Genomic DNA, 21,189 nt, shown 5'->3' on the forward strand with positions numbered 1-21,189 from the left:
GCTTTACACAATTGATGTGTGTATGGATTGGGATAACAGTTGTATGAGCCCCTAATAAAATTAAAAAAAAAAATCCTATAATAAATGCTTTATTTCACACATGATAGTGGCTCTTTCTTCCTGATTGAACTTTGACTGGTACCAAAAGAGAATTCTGAATGGAATTTAAGTCTATGTTTCACCTAGTTCTGAGGCTCAATTATAACTTATGCTTTATGCATTTTGTTGTTCAACCATTATTTGGACTCAATGTAAGAAACAACATATTTTCTTCCCTTAGGTAATTTGAGTTGGTTTTCAGGTACATATTTGCAATGTAAATAACTGTAGCTAATATCCAAAGGCAATGTTAATTAGTGGCTGAATAAAGAGTACAATGAAATTAGTTGCTATACAAATGGCCCCATAATTATTTTTATAGTATAAAAACATCAGGAGACAATTAGCCATGGTTTTCTTGTGTTTCTTCATGACTTATGAGCAAATAAATAAACTGTGGAAGTTCTAAACTATCTTTTAAGGATGTTTATGTAACAAACAGAATGGAAGATAGAAATAGTACCTCCTTCTGGAGCAAAATGTAGTCATGCCTTATGGACAGTATAGTGAAGAACATGTTTCCTAGTGCCGCAAGGAGCAGGTATGCTTCGTGTTCATTATAACATATCTTGAGTTCCATGAACTCGGGGTCCCTGTCCTGTACTGTAATCCACTGTGTGTGTAGGAATTATCTGGACTTCATGCTGTCTTGTTGGAACCAGGGCACAAAAAACTGGCACAAAACCTACTAAAATTACTATGAATAATAAACTTTTCTAAAATCCAAGCATTTCAGGTCTTCTATAAGAATCCATGAAACTGTTGTAAGTTAGCATACTTACATACTTACAGATGAAATATCAGACCCCTCATAGTTCTTAAACCCAAGGCTATTTTATAATGATGTGTAATAATTTCAGAAGTGCTGGTCACTGGACTTTCCAAAGAAAATGATTTGCACATATGTGATATGGAGTAAAACTTTAATAAACAAGTAAATGCACTAGGTTTTGAATAAATACATTCGATGAATTATATCATTATAGTTTGATAATTACTTTATATGCATAAGTCTCATTTGTAATATGGACAAGAGCCTGGTTGGTTATATTAACTTAGGTTATAATAACAGAAATAAACTCTAGTTTATGCAAAGAGAATTTGTTATAAAGTTAGAAGGGAAGCCAAAGCCAAGAACAACACTTAAAGCCAGTCATCAGAGATGATATCCAGTAATAGAAATCAAATATTTCTAGCTTAAGCAAAAAGGAGACTTTATAATTAGAATACCGGGGTACCTTACCAAGCAAGGGCGGGGGTTATAGCCATGCTTTATAAGGAGCTGGGACAAGAGAATGGAGCACTGTTATAAATCCAGGAATCTCAACAGGAATCAGATCTCTCAACTGTTTTTTATTTGGTAAATGCTTCATTGCTGTCACTGCATATTTACTGCTTTATTCTCTTTCTAACACATAGGCAGGACACATCTTCCCAGTTTACAGTCTCTCTACTGCAGAGACTATTCAGGAAAGGCCAGAATCCCTTATTTCCAACTATGCATTCTCAAGGAGTTTTTAAGCCCTTACCTAAATGAGGTGACTATCTTTTTCAGAGCTGGGGAACCCTGGTGGTGTAGTGGTTATGTGCTGGGCCTGTGATTCGCATGGATTGCAGTTTGGAACCACTAGTAGCTCTGCAGGAGAAAGAGTGGGATTTTTACTCCCATAAACAGTTGCAGTCTTGAAAACCCAAGACCTTAAGCTAAAATAGCAGCTTCCCTAGATTTAGGGGTAGGTATAGACAAGCATGCTCACAATCAGGTGGATGCTTCAAAAGAAAGAAGTCTTCTAATTGCTTTTAATATGGATTTACCCTGGGGCAGAAATGATGGATCTGGAATAACATTATTATCTCATTTCAGACAAGTTTCTTTTAATTTAGGAGTTCTTGGTGAAGTTCATGGTTAAGCACTCCACTATCAAGCAAAGGGTTTTCCATTCAAACCTAACCAAAGGCCCGTGGGAGAAAGATCTGATGACCACAGCCTTGACAACCCTGTGACGTTGCAGGTCTCCTCTGCGACACTTGACATCAATCAAATCCATGTGATGTCAACCACTTCTGTTATGTTTTTAATTTATTGTAATAGGTATAATTTATCCCTTCAGGAGATATGTTTGGTATGAGCAATTTAAGCACAAAAGATTTGACTTTGTTTATTATTCTTCCCAAGAGAAAGAAGAAGGATTCATTCCATGGAGGGATTTTGGGCCAAGAAAAAAAAATTTTTTTTTTTTATTAAAAAAAAAATTACATGGTGTCAGGAAGCCCTCAGAACCCAAACAGGAATTCGATCAGTGGTCTAAGACTGAAGCAAAACTCGCACGTGTCTAGTTGGAGTCAAGTGCCTCTGAACACAGCAGCCCCCCTTCTTAGCTCGGTGGGTGGGGAGTTCGGAGGCAAGTCTAAGAACTAGAGAGCGAAGGGGAGCGGAAAGACCACTCTGTCCCGGTTTCTCCACAATCACAGGCAAAAACAATATAGCTCACCGCAGTGTGGCATAGGAGTCGAATGGCAAGTGATTTATGTGTCTAACATTTAGAAAAGCTGATATTCCCCGTCCTCCCCACACTAAAATAAAACTGAAAATGTCAACAGTAGAAAGCTACGCTGTGACTGTTTTATTAAAAATGTTTGTGCTGAGATATCTTAAAAGCTTTCTATTACTTAGAATGTCCTTTGATGAGATACAATCAGTGAAGATCAATGTCAAGAATAACACTTTAGTTCTTCCTATAATTTTGTTTCTAGAAATAAGAACAAGCAAGGGACACTGGAGCACTCTTATGTGAAAGAACAAAAGTGCAGTAGTAGATGGACATGCTAAGAGACTTGGAAGCTGGTCATTCCATTTTAACTTTACCCAACTTCAGTAAATACAAGGTTTCAAAAGAAGAAAGTCATTCATTGTCATGTGGAAGGTTTTGTATTTCAACCTCTGAGTTTCTTCCTGAGAATATTTCCTTAATGCTGTCATCTTTTTGATCACCACATGTCATATTCAGTACCGGTTCTTTACAGTCTTCTTCCAATGAAATGGTTGACAAGTATGAAAACACTTTTTCCATGATCGGTCCCCCGACAAAAGGCAGGCCAGAGTTCTTTTCCCCCAGAGAATCATCCGAAAACCAGTCAGCAGTTGCTTCTAAGCTTTGGCTGTAGTAGGAATCAGATGGCAATGTTGATAAGTTCCTTGTAACACTGCTGCAATTTGTAGTTGAGCTAGCCTCTGATGGGTCACTAGTGACCTTATTTAGTTCAAAGCAGAATTCATCTTTAGGGTGATCTTTAATTTCTGTAGAAGAAAATTAGAGTTACATGAATATGACAGTGTACTGACCAAATCTGAATTATGAGGACAATGTGGATTTTTAAAATTCAGCTTCTTTTAAGGTAGTGGTTCTCAACCTTCCTAATGCCCCAACCATTTAATACAGTTCCTCATGTTGTGGTGACCCCCAACCATAAAATTATTTTCTTTGCTACTTCATAACTGTAATTTTGCTACTGCTATGAATTGGGCGACCCCCGTGAAAGGGTCATTCAACCCCCAAAGGGGTCGTGACCCACAGGTTGAGAAGCACCATTTTTGTTTTCTGTTTTTAATTATTTTATTGGGGGCTCATACAACTCTTATCACAATCCATACATCCGTCCATTGTGTCAAGCACATTTGTATATTTGTTGCCATCATCATTCTCAAAACGTTTGCTTTCTACTTGAGCCCTTGGTATCTGCTCCTCATTTCCCCCCCTCCTTCCCCAACCCTCTCCCTCATGAACTCTTGATAATTTATAAATTATTATTATTTTGTCATGTCTTACACTGTTCAATGTCGCCCTTCACCCACTTTTCTGTTGTCCGTCCCCCAGGGAAGGGGATATATGTAGAGCCTTGTAATCGGTTTCCCCTTTCTACCCCACCTTCCCTCCACCCTCCCGGTATGCCCACTCTCACCACTGGTCCTGAGGGGTTCATCTGTCCTGGATTCCCTGTGTTTCCAGTTCCTATCTGTACCAGTGTACATCCTCTGGTCTAGTTGGATTTGCAAGATAGAATTGGCATCACGATAGTTGGGGGGAGGAAACATTTAAGAACTAGAGGAAAGTTGTATGTTTAATCACTGTTAGACTGCATCCTGACTGGCTCGTCTCCTCCCCATGACACTTCTGTAAGGGGATGTCCAGTTGCCTACAAAAGAGCTTTGGGTCTCCACTCTGGACTCTCCCTCATTTACAATGATATGATTATTTTGTTCTTTGTTGCCTGATAACTGATCCCATCAACACCCCATGATCACACAGGTTGGTATGCTTCTTCCATATGGGCTTTGTTGCTTCTCAGCTAAATGGCCACTTGTTTACCTTCAAGCCTTTAAGACTCCAGACACTATATCTTTTGATAGCCAGGCACCATCAGCTTTCTTCACCACAGTTGCTTATGCACCCACTTTGTCGTCAGCAATCGTGTCAGGAAGGTGAATGTCATGGAATGCCAATTTAATAGAACAGAGTGTTCTTGCATTGAGGGAGTACTTGAGTAGAGGCCCAATATCCATCTGCTACCTTCATACTAAACTTATAAATATATGCACATAGATATATTTCCCTAGCATCATGTATAAATATATTTACATATGTCCATGCCTGTATTTAGACCTCTATAAATGGCTTTTACCTCCTAGTTCTTTCCTCTATTTTCTTTTACTTTTCTCTTGTCCCACTATCATGTTTAGCCTTCATGTGGGTTTCAGTAATTCCTCTCAGTTACATTGCCCTTGATCAAACCCTACCAGGCCTCTTACACCCTCCTCGCCACCAATTTTGGATCACTTGTTCCCTTGCCCCTGGGTTTGTTAACACCCACTTCCCTTCACCCACATCCCCCTCTCCCATGTCGCCCTGGAACCGTTGGTCCGTTGTTTTCTCCTACAGATTGTTTATCCTGCCTATCTTATCTAGATATACCTGCAGAGACAATAATAAGCACAAAAACAAGACAGAGCAAAACAAAGTACCAAAACAAAACAAAACAACAATAACAACCAAAAACAATGACAGAACAAAAAGAAAAGCCTGTAAATAGTTCATGGTCTATTTGTTGACCTATAGGAGTGTTTTCAGGTCAAATCTGATGGGGTGCCACACCCTGGCCTCAAAGTCTAATTTTGGTACTCCCTCGGGACTTCCTTGCTCTGCTCCCCTTGCTGTTCTGTTGCACGCCCTCAGTGTTTTGCCTTGGTGTGGTTAGGTCAGATGGGGCATAATTCTCACACTGTGTCTCCAGTGTTGTCCCCTGTAGGGCTATGGGTCAGTGAGGGATGTCGTGTCTCATAGTGGGACGGGTCATATGGCCCTCTCTGTGCATTGGCTGCTCTGAGCAGGGGTATCGTCCTCAAGGCTTGGTGGGCCAGGATGTGCTCCACTCTCTCTATCCCTCCCCTTTCATTTGCTCCTGTGTGCACTCATCAGGCATGTCCCTCTCCTGAACTGTAGTTTCAGTGCTGTCCTCTGAAGTAAATTATTCTGGGGAAGGGGCAGCTATCCATGTAGTTGGGATTGGGGCCAGCCCCTCAGACCTTTCCACTGGTTCCCTGCTTCTGTGCCCGTGTGTTGCATTCATATCTTGGAGCACCAGGAGAACCCCTGTTTTAAGGGCTATCATGGACAAGAAAATGCTGTAGAGAGAAGTCCGAGTTGTTATCATCAATATGGTATATTAAATATGTATTGGGGGAGTTAAAGTATTTTGTGATAATAGTAGAAAAACTTATTTTTAAATAAAATCAAATGGAAGTATAGTATAAAACTCACTTTAACAAGAGAATATTTCTAAGGCTAGAAATCTTATTTCTAGAATGCTTCTCAAAATCAGAAAAGGGAGAGATTTTAAAATTACTTTTAGCTAAATGTTTCCTTATTTTGTTTTAAATGAGTTAAAAATAGATATCTTCATGAGCAGGTAAATTTTAAGAAGTTTGGTCCACAATGCAAAGGCCTATGGGTTGGTTCTACACTAAAAAATGAGGAACTAACATTCTTATAATACCTACTGTCATGGAATTCCAATCCATAGTGGCCCGGTAGGACAGAGTAGAACTGCTCCATAGGTTTTCTGAGTCTATGAATGTTTACAGGAACAGACAGTCTCATCTTTCTCCCAGGGAGTAGCTTGTTGCTTTGAACCACTGACCTAGTGGTAAGCAGCTCGACATTTAACCCCTTATGCCATGAGGACCCCTAACATTCCTTTAGTGCCCTACAATTTACAAAGCAATTATTCACCTCAATAATTCTTTAAGGTAGATATTATTAGCACTGTAGCACAATAGAGGCAATAGGCTTAGAGAAGTGACCCAACTAATAGATGTTACCCTAGATAATGGAAACTCTCAAGGTATCATTTATGCTGCACATTTAATATGAAAAGTGATAAGTTTTACCACTGTCATGGTGGTGTACTGATTATGCATTGGGCTGCTAACTGCAAATGTTGTTTTAAAATAATCCTTACACACCTTTTGTAATATTTTACCTATTAGCCTTTAATATTTTACATATTATTTCTTAAAGTTGAATCCATACAGCATTTCTAAACTTATGTAAGAGGTAATATTTTCAGGAAGAAATAATAGGGGCCGTGGTAGTACTGCCAGGTAAGTGTTGGGCTGTTAAACTTAAGATTTGCTGTTCAAATCCACCAGCCCCTTCTCCAGGTAAAGATGAGACTGCCTGCTTCAGGCAACATTCACAAAGTATGGGACACTCTGTATAGGATCACAAGGAGTCAGAATCAAGTTGAAGGAAGCAAAAGAAACAATATGAAAAATAATATTGAAATATCTAAAGGATTACAAAGGTATCTTTTTTAACTTGTAGGCATTACTATATGGCATTAACTATGACACCTTAAGGCAGTGGTTCTCAACCTTCCTAACGCTGCGACCCTGCGACCCTTTCATACAGTTCCTCATGTGGTGGTGACCCCCAACCATAAAATTATTTTCGTTGCTACTTCATCACTGTCATTTTGCTATTGTCATGAATCGGGCGACCCCTGTGAAAGGGTCATTAGACCCCCCAAAGGGGTCACGACCCACAAGTTGAGAACCTCTGCCTTAAGGTATAACTAAGAGACAAATATTAACATTTTATAATTTAAAGATATAGGTATGATAAAGAATTTACCTTTACCCGAAGTGATTTGTCCTTTGTTACTGAGAACCCTTGAAACATTGGAATTTTGATAAAGAGTCCAGACTTGAATGACAAGTTATGCTTAGAAGCAACGTGTGTAGAAACTGGCCAGATCTGAGGTTACTACCTCAGATGATTGCCCCATGGTGATCAGGCCAGAGAATTCTACCTTAGTCTGCCTGGAGACCCACTGTCCTTAGTATCTCGTGATGATCACCTCAGGGTGGCCAGGCCAGGGAGCCCTCACTAGCATCTCCTGATAGTCAATGGCCTTCAGGGACAGAGGCTGGATTTCATTAGGTAATACCAAACAAACAAACACAAATTCTAGACATCAAGTCTTGATTAGCTTCCTGGTTGGAAAAACTAGCTCTTCTTGGATGAGTGACAAAAGCCCTTTGGGGACACAGGGACGCCGTGTGGGGAACCCTTTCAGATTTTGCTCTATGTACCTCTTCTTTAGGCTGATCCTGATTTGTAGCCTTTCTAATAAACCTGTCGTAATAATTATAGCACTTTCCCTGTATTCTATGAGTTCTTTAAGCAAATTTTTGAGCCTGAGGAAGTACCAGGTGTGAGCAGGTCAGAAGTCAGGGGGCTGAGGAACCCTTTGGTGGCATCCTGAATGGAGAGAAGGAAACCCAGGAATCTATGGCCAGCAGGTGAGCTGAGGATCCCCTAACCTTGCAACTGATGCCTACCTACTAAGCAGCCTGAAGGACCGTGCCATTTTAACTTATGAGATCTGGCTGAGCGCTAGGAGGCTCAAGTCAGAGAGGTAAGCAAGGTGCAGCTGGTGTCAAAGAAGTGAAAAAATAGGGATTTGATTGTGTTATTTTCTTCATACTATGACAGTGAAAGTTTTGCTTTTGTATAAAATGCACTCATTCACATATTAATAAATATAAATAAAAATGTCACGGTAGTTAAACATTCTTATGTAATATTTAGATAGGCTATTTTCTGGTGACAATATAGGCACTGGCCCTTCCAATATGCACAGTTGCTCGACAAAGGTTGCACGCTTCACACTGTCGCTCTCCTTACCGTCCCGACCCTATTGTTTCACCACCATTAATATATACCCTCTGTTCAATGGGGTCTCACTGTGCTTTAGATTGTTGTCATTTCCATCTCATACAGGCCATTCTTCACTAGGGCATAGTGCTCAAGGCAGACATTATTTATTGAGATAAATTGTTGTTTCATGTAAAGATGCCTTCGTTGGATGGTGTTGAATCTAGGTTCAAAAGTTGTTTCCAAACAATAGGCTTGAGGTTTCTCAAGTTCCAACTCCTGTATGAAGTCTGAGCTCCAGTAATAATGTGAAATTAGGGTAACCTCTCAATTCTTTCAAATATGAATTGCAAGTTTAACAGGAAGTTTTTTCATTAAGTGTTAAGAATAAATACCTTTTACAATACGGATGCAATGATTAATCAGGGAGGGATGGGGTGGGGAGGGTGAAGGGATTTGGCGAGCAAATGATGAATGTGGGGGGAGGAGGGAGCATTAGAACTGATTGTGATGATGTATATGCAACTCTTTTAAAAAGCAATTTAACTACGGAAGTGTATTAAATGTGAGTATTTTATCAAGAAAACTACTGTAAAAGGGGGGAAAAATGAATAAGTACCTTTTTTACGTGCTGTTTCACTTTTTCTTGATTCCTCCTACATAAAAAAAGTTATTTGCATTTTAAAAGCTGAAAGTAGTTTTGAAATAATTTCTTTAATGTATATGATTTACATATTTATCTAAAATTAATATATTCTATTATCACAAATATTTGATGAAAAAATTCCCCACAATATAAATCTCTTTTACCAAAATATAGACAGGAAAACAAAAGCCGGAGCTGTTGATCTTTCTAGAAGCAGAGAGCCTCTTCTTTCTCTTGCAGTGCGGCTAGTTCGTCTGAACTGCCAACATGGGGGTCAGCAGCCCGAGACTTACCCCACACTATCAGCAAGGTTCTTATAAATTAGTGCAATTTTGTAATTAAATTCAAATTAAATATTACCTAAGAGTCAGAAGAAAAAGAAAAATGTAACATCATCTGAAAAGAATTCGAACTGGTTTAAGAAGGCAGTCGGTCTGCAGCAAAGGGGAGAAAGGGTGTAGGAGAGTTCAAACAGAATTATTTCTGTCTTCGCTAATTTAGAGTCATTTGGTCAAACCTGTAATTGTTTTTATTGTTATTGTCAGGTGCCAGTTAGCCAGTTTGTTGTAGGTCAGAATTAGGAAGGGCTAAGAACAAATACTTAAACTAAGTCATTTCATGCTGGAACTTTAACAACTGATAAAAGAAAAAAAAGTGATTTCTAGCTGAAGGTTTTTCTAAAACTGGAAATAATCTTTTAAAGCAAATAAAGTACTTGTTTAAACAATATATTCCAGATGTGTTCTGGGAAGTGTAGTGGTTCTGAAACTCTTGGGACTCTGAATTCCCTGGCATGCCTGTGAAAATGCTGATTCATGGGTATTTAAGCAGACCCTACTAGAAGGGAATTCCTGAAAGTGGGGTTTGGGAGTCCACATTTATATCACTCTGCAAGTGGTTCTGATCCACGTGTTCCTGAGACCACAAACTATAACCACGGGCTACAGTATCTGGTGATTGAGATGAGCAGATAACAATGAGACTGGAGAAAAGGTTGCTTGTGTTGGGGGGAAAGTGTTAGTTTTCTTTGCTGACTTACATTGTCTGCTATTTCCTTTCCCGTCTCCACTCCAGGACTTGCTTAAGATACATAGATGCATTCTAACACATACGCATTTTTCTTAAAATCCACTTCAATTTTTTTTGCCACTTTCACTTTTTACTTAAATGCCAGTATGAACTTCCTGAACTTATTTTGTCTAGACTTAGGGTCAGTTCAATTTGTGACTCATATATATATTACCCAAGTATAAAGATTGCTTCAGTCTTTAATTTGCCTATTAATTACCTAGAGAGCTAGTTAAAATGTAGATGTAGGAGATCTGGAGTGGGGACTGAGATTCTGCTTTTTTCTACTTATTTTTTTTAAGTTGGGATTTAATACATGTACCATATCATTCCATATTTCAATCATGTCCAATAGAATGTGCAATTGCTACCACAATCAGTTTCCAAACATTCTTTTTCTACATGGACTCTTTGACATAGTCTCCTTTTTACCACCACCCCCAACTTTACCCCTTCTCCCCAAACCCCTGATTCGACTTGCTGTCCCTATAGGTTCATCAGTCCTGAGTTTCATACAGAACAACAGAAAAGCATATAACACAGCTTCAAGAGAGGGGCCTCCATGGACATAGCACCTCTGAGATATACTCTCATATGACCACACAAAAGCCACAGAAACCAATACAACCCAGAAACACTGAAAAGCTTGAAAACCAGATCAGGTGCAGCCCACAGCATAGGGGGACCTACTGACAAAGTTATGAGTGTTCAGGTCAGATGCATGCCTTTGATCTTCTGTACTCCTCTCTCCCAAGCACTCTGGTTAGTGACCACTTTCCTCCAAGTCCCTCAACTTTAGATAGGGGGAGGTTCTGGATTTTAAAGAGTGGACTCTGGACCACTATTAAAGTAGTGAGGCCCTAGTCTGATTATAATTCTTGCTGAACTTAGAGAATGACAAATATGGACATTTTTTTGGTACTGCTACTATGAATAGGTAGAATTTTTCTAGAGGACAATTTAACAAATCCACTTCTAGGAATTATCCAAGGAAATAATTTTGGATTTGTGTAAATATTGTTACTGAGATGTTTATCACAACACTGTTTAGGATCTTTAAAAACCTGGAATTAGAAAACTAAGAAGGAAAGGTTAACACAATGGATACACTTCAAACTATTAAAAAACTGTTGTGCTGTCAGGAAATAAATAATAAAATAAAACAGACATGTAAAAAAGACAGAAAAACATTTTTTTAAATTGTCTTGTTTGGAAATATAGCATTTTTGTTATGTTAACTAGACCATACATAAGAGTGGATTCTACCTCTATTCACTTCTGAGTAATACAAGCAGCAGACAGGAACAGACACAGGGAGAAGAGAAAGACATTTGACAGTGACAGATGCATATAAAATGATTCTAGACAGCTATAGACAAAGCCCTCCCACTAGAGCAGTGGTTATCAACCTTACTAATGCCGTGACCCTTTAATACAGTTCCTCATGTTGTGGTGACCACCCCCCAACCATAAAATTATTTTCATTGCTACTTCATAACTGTAATTTTGCTACTACTATGAATCGGTCAACCCTTATGAAAGGGTCATTTGACCCCAAAAGGGGTCACAACTCACAGGTTGAGAACTGCTGCACTAGAGCAACCACCTGAATTTTTATTTCTAGGGCCCTAATCTATATGGGTGGAGTGGAGCCTGTGGGAGTAAAGTCTTCAGAACCTTTATTTGCTGACGGGACACAACTCAAAATGATGTTGAGGACTATGGTGTGCCTAACCAAACCACAGTATTTTCAATCACCTCATAAGCGTGTGAAAGTTGGACATTGCTTGGATCTATAACCAGTGCTCATTGAAGCAGCAGCTGAGAGGTATTGACACCTTACATTGGGTAAATGCAGTACCCAAGATCGTTTTCAAAGTGTTGAAAAACAAGGCTATTACCTTGAATACAAAGGTGTTCCTGACCCAAGCCATGGTGTTTTCAATCACCTCATATACATATGAAAGTTGGACATTGAATAAGGAAGACCGAAGAAGAATCAATGCTGATGAATTATGGTGTTGGTGAAGAGCATTGAAAGTACCATGAACTGTCAAGAAGACAAATATGTCTTGGAAGAAGCATAGTCAGACTGTTCCTTACAGGCAAAAGTGGTAAGACTTCATTTTGCATACGAGAGGGTACCCCCAACCCAAACCGAAATTGCCCTGGGTGGAGCTGAGCTTACGTAGTACACATTTTTTTCACTAGGCAAACATCCAACAACTCGCTCTGAGTTAGTACACCCAGTGGTGTCACCTGGGAAGGTTCTCTCTGGTTGCAAGAATGGCAAGACTTCATCTTATGTACTTTGGACATGTTGTCAGGAGAGACCAGTCCTTGAAGAAAGACATCATGTTTGGTAAAGTGGAGGTGCAGCAAAAAAGAGGAAAGTCCTCAAGGAGATGAATTGACAACATGGTAACAACAATGAGCTCAATCGTGGGAACAATTGTGAGGATGGTACAGGACTGGGGAGTATTTTGTTCTGTTGTGCATAAGGTTGCTATGGGTCAGAACTGACTCGATGGCACTTAACAACATCAACAAGGTTGCTATAGCCAACTTTGAGCCAACTAACTGGTTAGCCCCTAGCAACAACAACAGAATATAATTTTCAAGAAGCAATAAAAATAGATAAATTAACTTAGTGTTTGCTTGTTTGTTTGTTTTAAACATTGTATTGAGGTTTGGGTGAATGGTTTCAGAGCATGTTAGTTTCCCAATCAGTAATTATACGCATTATTTTAGGTGACATTATTTATAATCCCCTTAATATAACAGTGTCATTCTTGGGGTCCCCATTTCTATCCATCCATTTTTCAGTCCCTACCTGAACCATGTTTTGGGGCAAATACCCTCTATCAGAGAAAGATCTGACAGTCGGCTTCCGTAAAGATTACAGCCTTGGAAACCCTGTGGGTCATTCTATCTTGTTCTATTAGGTGATAATGAATAAAAAGCAAGGTGACTCTAATAAAAAGGACAGATAAAAGTGCTAGAAAGGATCTAGACAATTGGAACCCTCATATACCACTGATAGAAGGTAAAATAGTGCAGGAGGTGGGGGAAAAAACAGTTTGACAGCTCTTCAAAGCCTAGAGAGAGTTACCATATGATCCATCAGTTCCATTCATAACTATATTTTCAAGAGAAATAAAAATATAGCCACATAACATTTGCATACAAGTATTCATATCAGCATTATTCATATTTTTGTAACAGTTGTGAAACCAAAATGTTTATCAATGAATGTATAAGCAAAATCTGGCATCATAAATGCAAAAGAATATTATTCAATAATAAAAAGAATGAAGTGCTGATATGTGATGTAACATGGCTGAATCTTGAAAATATGAAATAAGCCAGTCACAAAAGACATGTTGTATGTTGAGAGTACGCAAATCTACAGAGACAGAAAGTAGATTAGTGGTTGTAAGGACTAGAGCTATCCTTTCATCATCCTTATTCAGTGTGTATGCTGAGAAAATCATCCAAAAAAACTCAACTGTGTGAAGAAGAATACAGCATCAGGATTGGAGGAAGATGTATTAACAACCCATGTGTGCGATATGCAGATGACACGACCTTGCTTGCTGAAAGTGAAGAGGTCTTGAAGCACTTACTGATGAACATCAAGGATTACAGCCTTCGGTATGGATTGCAATTCAGTGTAAAGAAAAGTAAAATCCTTACAAATTGGCAAACAGATAAATCATGATAAATGGAGAAGAAAAAAAGATTGCGGTTGCCAATGTTTCATCTTGCTTGTATCTATAACCAATTGTCACGAAAGCAGCTGTCAAGAAATCAAATGCTACGCTGCATTGGGAAAGCCTTGGCACAAGACTTCCTTCAACTGTTGAAGAGCAAGGATGTCACAAGCTATGGTGTTTTAATCACCTCACATGTATGTGAAAGTTGGACACATCTATGTGAAACTAAAGAGGAATTAATACACTTGAATTATGCTGCTGGCAAAGAATATTGAAAGTACCATGAACTGCCAAAAGAACAAACAGATCTGTCTTGGCAGAAGTACAGCCAGAAGACTACTTAGAAGTGAGGCTAGCAAGACTTTGTCTCAAATACTTTGGACATATTGTCAGGAGAAACCAGTCCCTGGAAAAGGATATCATGCTTAGTGAAGTAAAAGTTCAAAAATTAAAAAAAAAAAGTTTAGTGAAAAGGACGACCATCAAGAGATGGAGTGGCCCATTGCTGGCACAATGGGGTCCAACATAGCAACAATTGTAAAGGTGGCCCAGCACTGAGCAGGGTTTCATTCTATGGCACTAGAATGGCTATGACTCAGAACTGACTCCACAGCACCTAATGACAACAACAAGGGGCTAGGGGGAGTGACTGCTAATAAGCATTTCATTCAATGCAATCAACTTGCTTCCAATTCATAGCAACCCTACAGGACAACACAACTGCTCCTGTGGGTTTCCAAGACTGTAATTCTTCACCGGAGCAGACTGTGGTTTCGAACTGCTAACCTTGTTCTAGAGAAGCTCAACATATAACCCACTATGCTACTGGGGCTCCTTGCTAATGATTGTGGGAGTTCTTTTCTTGAGGTGGTCAAAATGTTCTAAGATTTACTCCATTGAAATGTACTCTTTAAAAGAGTGAATTGTCTGATATGTGAATTATATCTTAATAAAGTTCCTTGAGTGGGAATCAACTCAATAGCAACTACCAAAAATAATGAAGCTGTTATGTAGAAAATAAAAAGTAGCTTAAACTATAAAACTTTTATGAAGAACATAGGAGAAAATCTTTGTGACCCAGGATTCTTGGAAATGATACCAAAAAGATGACCTGTAAAAGAGAAAAATATATTTATTCAACTTAGATAAAATTTAAAACCTTGCTTTGCAAAAGATCCCCTTTAAAAGGATGAAAAGAGAATCCTAAATTGGGAGAAAATAATTGCAAATCACATATCTGGAAAAGGATTCCTGTTCAGAATTCATAGAACTCTCTAAAACAAGCAATCCAATTATAAAATGCAAAAAAACTTAACAGATACTTCACCAAAGATGGTATATGAATAACAAATAAAACATGAAAAGATGTTCAACATTACTGCCTATTGGAGAACTGCAATTTCAAATTGCTGCACATCTTTTTAGAATGTCTAAAATAAATGATACTCTATGGTACCAATACTCAAAAACTGGGATCTCTCATACATTGCCGGCAGGAATGCAAAATGGTACAGCCATTGGAAATAAGTCTCGCTAGTTTCTTTTAAAAAAATTAATGTACCCTTATAATATGTGCATTTGCATATATTTATCCTAGAGAAATAAAAACTTTTGTTCATAAATGCTTATGTCATATTTGCACTAGTCATTCAGAAAAGAAGGTGGGAATAATTACACAGCTCAGGGAATATAATTTATGTCGTGTAGAAATTGTTGAATTAGTGTATGTTTTGCTGTCTATATTCTCAACAACAACAAACCTTTAAAAGCATGAAAGAAAAACCTTGAGGAGAAGGGAGAGACAAAGACCAAAACATATACAATCGATTGAGTTTTAATCAAAGTGACAAATTAGTTCAATGAGGAAAGGAAGATCATTTTGATAAAGTTTTTTTAACAACTGAGTTTCTTTATGGCAAAAGATGAACCTTGACCTCTATTTCATGCCATAAATATAATGAGATGGATCATAGATCTAAGCATAAAACTCAGAACTGAAAAGCAACTAAAGGAAATCAAAGGAGAATTTCGCCCCATACTTTTATTGGGAGCTCTTACATCTCTTATCACAATCCATATATTCATCCAGTGTGTCAAGCACATTTGCACATATGCTGCCATCATTTTCAAAGCATTCTCTTCCCACCTGAGCCTCTGATATCAGCTCCCCCATTGCTTCCCCCTCTCTCCCCCACCCACCCTCCCTCACAAACCCTTGATAAGTTATAGATTATTATTTTCATATCTTACATCGTTCTCCATCGCCCCTCACCCACTTTTCTGCTATTTGTCCCCCTGAGAGGGGGTTACAGGTTGATCCTTGTGATCGATTCCCCCTTTCTCCCCCCACCCTTCCCTAATCCACCTGGTATCTCTACTCTCATTGTTGACCCTGAGGGGTTTATCTATCCTGGGTTCCCTGTGTTGCAGGCTCTTATCTGTAGCAGAGTGCATGTTCTGGTCTAATCTGATTTGTAAGGTAGGATTGAGGTCATGATAGGGGGTGGAAGGAAGCACCAAAGAACTAGCAGAAAGTTGTGTGTTTCATCAGAGCTATACTGTACCCTGACTGGCTCCTCTCTTCCCTGTGACCCATCTGTGAGAGGATATCCAATTGTCTACAGAGGGGCATTAGGTCTCTACTCCATGCCCTTCCACCCACCCCACCCAGATTCACCTTGGGTATGTTTTGTTCTGGGTCTTAGATGCCTGATACCTGATCCCATCAACACCTCATGATCACACAGGCTGGTGTGCTTCTTCCATGTAGGCTTTGTTGCTTCCCTGCATGATGCCTGCTTGCTTATCTTCAAGCCTTTAAGACCCTAGGTGCTATATCTTTTGATAGCCGGCCACCATTAGCTTTCTTCACCACATTTGTTTATGCACCCATTTTGTCTTCAGCGATTGTGTCAGGAAGGTGAGCATCACAAAATGTCAGACTGTTAGAACTAAGTGTTCATGTGTTGAGGGAGTACTTGAGTCGAGGCCCAATGTCCATCTGCAACATTAATTCTTCTTTTTTTAAAATCATTTTAGTGGGGGCTTGCACAACTCTCATCACAATCCACAAATACATCCATTGTGTCAAGCACACCCATACATTTGTTGCCATCATCATTCTCAGAACACCTACCCACTACCTGAGCCCTTAATATCAGCTCCTCATCCTTACCCCTCCTTCCTCACTCCCCCCGCCCCATGAACCCTTTCTAATTCATAAATTATTATTATTCTGTCATATCTTACACTATAGTTCTATTCACCTCTCATTATGTAAATATTTACACATATACATGCCTGTATTTAGAACTCTATAAATGTCAAAGGATAATTTTTTTCAACATTCTCAGAAAACTCACCACCGTTGAGTCAATTTTGACTCATATTTCTTACACAAGATACTCATTTTTTTAAAGGGAAAAAAAAATCACAGATTGGATTTTGTCAACATTAAGATATTCTAACCTGATGCCTGGGGCTTATGTGGAGAGCAAATGTTTTGAGAATGATGAGGGCAATGAATGTACAAATGTGCTTTACACAATTGATGTATGCATGGATTGTGATAAGAGTTGTATGAGCCCCTAATAAAATGATTTAAAAAAAAATTTGGCACAATAAAAAAAGATATTCTACTTATCAAATGGTAATATTATAAAAATGAGTAATCAAGACACAGTCTGGGGAAAAATATTCGCACATATATCTGACAATGAACTTGAATTACATGAAGCACTCCTGTAAGTTACTAATTAAAAAAAAGATAAAAAATCGACAACCAACTTGGATAAATCACGAAAAAAAATATGAAAGGAATAAACACATGAAAAGCTATTCAGTATTCCTTAGTCATCAGGGAAATGCAAGTTAAAAGCCTATTGAAATTACATACTATGCCCATTCGAATTACTATAATTAACTATACTAATAATACCAGTAGGAGCCCTGGTGGCGTAGTGGGTTACACATTGGTCAGCAATTTGAAACTATCAGCCACTCAGTGGGAGAGAGATGAGGCTTTCTAGTTCCCAAAAAAGATTTGTAGTCTTTTATGTAATGTCTTATCATTTGATCTTCTTTTTAATCCATTTTAAAATTGTTTCAGTTTTTAACATTTTATGTTTTCTCTTTGATTGAGTTTTCTCTAGTTTAGTCTAGTCATTGTTGTTTGATTCCTATTTGTATTTTGTATGACTTTCTGTGTTTGAAATCCAGGTTAGGTAGATCTATAGAGACAGACAGTAAGTGGATTGATAATTGTCTGGGGATATGGCAGGGGAGGGTGGTGGGGATGGAGACGGGAATGAGTTGCTAACAATTGCACAAATCTTCTTAATATGATTGAAAATTAAATTGTATGATAGGTGAGGAGCATATGCCAGTACAACTATTTTTAAAAAAATAGTCTTAGAAACCCACCGCGCAGATTTCTACTGTCCTATAGGGTTGCTATGAGTTGGAAATGGTAGTGAGTTTGGTTTGTAATAACATCAAACATTGATAAGGATGTGGAGTGTGATGGGATGAATTATGCTGCTGATTTGTACTTGCAAATATGTTCCTGTTTAGAAATAGAAGTTTTATATAAATGTTATGTTAATGAGGTCATGCCAGAAGAAGGTGGGTTCTAGACTTAATCACTTCTAAGCTAGAAAAAGAGAAGAATGAGCACAGCGACCACAAAGAGAGGGAAGATACCACATTAAGACAGATCCACACCACATCTGCAAGTCGAGGAACACCAAGGATTGCTGAAGTTACAAAAGTTGAAAAAGAAGGGCCGTACCCTCAAGAGCCACACAGAAGTCTAGCCTCCATAACTAAGACAATATATATCGCTTCTTTAAGGCTACCCACTTGTGGCATTTTGTCATGGCAGCACGAGGTAACAAAGACACGGTGCAATTAGAACTCTCACTTATGGTTAATTAGAGTGAAACTTGGTGCAACTACTTTGGAAACCTGTTTGGCAGTTGCTCATAAAATCACACATATATCTACGCCAGCTCCCACGATTCCATGTTCATATGTTGGGCCAAGAGAAACAATGCATGTTCACAAAAAGTCTTGTACAGGAATGCTTCCAAAACTCAAAATAAAAAAATAAACGAACTCACTGCCATGAAGGAGATTCCGACTCATAGTGGCCCCATAGGACATGCCCCTGGGGTTTTCAAGACTAACTTTATGGGAGTCGAAACCTTTTCTTTGCTGGCAGAGCTGCTGGTGCTTTCAAATTGCTGATCTTGCTGTCAGCAGCCCAATGCGGAACACACTACTCCACCAGGCGTCCTTATGAATGCTTAGAGCTCCTTGTTTGTAATAGCCCCTCGCTGAAAACAATCCAAGTGCCCATCAGCAAGAGAATGAATAAGCAAATTACTGTATAGTATTTTTCTACTTAGTATGCTAAGTAGAACACTACTTAGCAATGGATAGCAATGGAAACAATAAAAAGTTCCAATACACTTATAGCTTATGTTTAAAAAGTTATATTAACAGAAAGAAGGCAGCCATGGGAGCTGTGTATTGTATGATTCCATTGATGTAACATTTAAGAACAAATTAAAGCAAAACCATGTTGCTAGAAACCAGAAAGTGCATTTTTGGGATGAGAAGGGGAACTGACTGGAAAAGGACATGAGGGAACTTTCTAGATAATAAAAATGTTACTCAGCTTGGAGTGTTGGTTAATTGAGTATACAATTGTCAATGCTCATTGAGTAGAAAATGTAGGGTCTTTACAATGCAATTGTGGGTGATTACATACCAATAAAATATTTTTAAAAATACTTTTCACTTAATTTGACTTTTTTAACTTAATAAATTTTACCTCAATAATATTCTTCCCCCAAATTAAAATTTTTTAACTTCAGTCTGATCATGAGAAAAACGTTAGATAAATTCAAATAAAAGGGAATTTTACAAAACACATGACTATACATGACCAGCACAGCTCAAACTGTAAAGGCCACGTAAAACAAGAGCAGACAGATGCTGTCTGGTCACAGGTCAGAGAAGACTAAGGGGATGTAATGATTAAACACAATATGGTATCTAGGATTAGCACATTAGTGTAAATACTGGTGGAATCTGAATAAAGACTGTATTTCATTTAATAGTAATATTGATAGAAATACCAATAGTAGTACCAATACTAATTTGTAATGACCAATGTATCACAAAAATTTAAGATTTTAACATTAGGGGAAACTGAATGAAGGATATATAATATCATGTATTTTTATTATTTATACATTTAGATAAACATAAAATTATTCCAAAATAAAAAGTCTACTTAAAAATCATATTACAAAAATATAAAGATATATTTTTCAGTAGTAAGAGCTAATGTAAAATATGTAAGGCATTCACAAAGATAATTATAATGTTTTATTGAAAAATGTTAGGATAGCATATACAAATTCAAAAGCAAATAAAATTAATAGATTAGAAGATGTAATATGGTAAATGATTGGCTTTCCCCAAATTGATCTAATAATAGTAAAAAAATCAAACCAAGCCCATGTCATATCAATTCTGATTCACAGGACCTTCTAGGGCAGAATAGGACATTTCCCAAGGTTTCCAAGGCTGTATATCATTACAATAGTGGACTTTCACATCTTTCTCCCATGAATTAGCTGGTGGGTTCAAACCTCTGACCTTCAGTTATCAACTGCATTTAACCACTGGACTACCATGGCTCCTTGTTAAATTAATGATGCAGTGCAATTGCTCTGATAAATCCCTAATAAATGCTATCGGACATGGGTAAATGTAAGGAAAAATTGTTTCCCTACTTAGAACAAACACAAAAATTAATTCTTGATGGATTAAAGACCTATGTTGGTAAAATAATGAAACCCTTAAAGACAACATAGAATAGTATCTTTATGATCAGAATAGGGAAAGAAATAATAAATTATAAAGGAAAAGACCGAGATACTAAGTTACTTTACATTTTAAAAAATGTGTTTATCTGCCTGGTGGGGTTTGATCAAGTGTAATAATGTAGCTGAGAGGAATTATTGAGAGCCAAATGAAGGTCAAACATGGTAGTGGGACAGGAGGAAAGTAAAAGGAAATAGAGGAAAGAACTAGAAGGCAAAAGACATTTACAGAAGTATAAATATAGGCATGTATATATATAAATATATATAACAATAGGGATATAGGTCTATGTACATATCTTTATATGTTAAGTATCAAGGTAGCAGATGGGCATTGGGCCTCTACTCAAGTCCTCCCTGAATGCAAGAACACTTTGTTCTAATAACCTGGCATTCTGTGATACTCATCTTCTCACCAGGATCACTGAAGTAAAAATGTATGCATAAGCAAATGTGGTGAGGAAAGCTGATGGTGCCCGGCTATCAAAAGATATAGCGTCTGGGGTCTTAAAGGCTTGAAGTTAAACAAGCGGCCATCTAGCTCAGAA

At 38.1% G+C, this 21,189-nt stretch overlaps 1 protein-coding gene across 1 annotated transcript in view; it reads right to left on the reverse strand.

The window, feature by feature from the left end:
• Positions 1 to 2,336: 2,336 nt before the first annotated feature.
• Positions 2,337 to 21,189, reverse strand: part of CUNH1orf185 (chromosome unknown C1orf185 homolog) — a 42,874-nt gene continuing 24,021 nt past the window's right edge. Inside the window, exons 4-5 of the mRNA XM_004699669.2 lie at positions 8,935 to 8,971; positions 2,337 to 3,397 (exon numbers count right to left, since the gene is read on the reverse strand). Coding sequence (XP_004699726.1) covers positions 3,003 to 3,397; positions 8,935 to 8,971 — 432 coding nt within the window. The 3' untranslated portion in view covers positions 2,337 to 3,002. The remainder of the gene's footprint in view (positions 3,398 to 8,934; positions 8,972 to 21,189) is intronic.

Source organism: Echinops telfairi, unplaced genomic scaffold, assembly GCF_000313985.2.
Source record: "Echinops telfairi isolate 266 unplaced genomic scaffold, ASM31398v2 ScPeMD7_443;HRSCAF=831, whole genome shotgun sequence".
Lineage (NCBI taxonomy): Eukaryota > Metazoa > Chordata > Mammalia > Afrosoricida > Tenrecidae > Echinops > Echinops telfairi.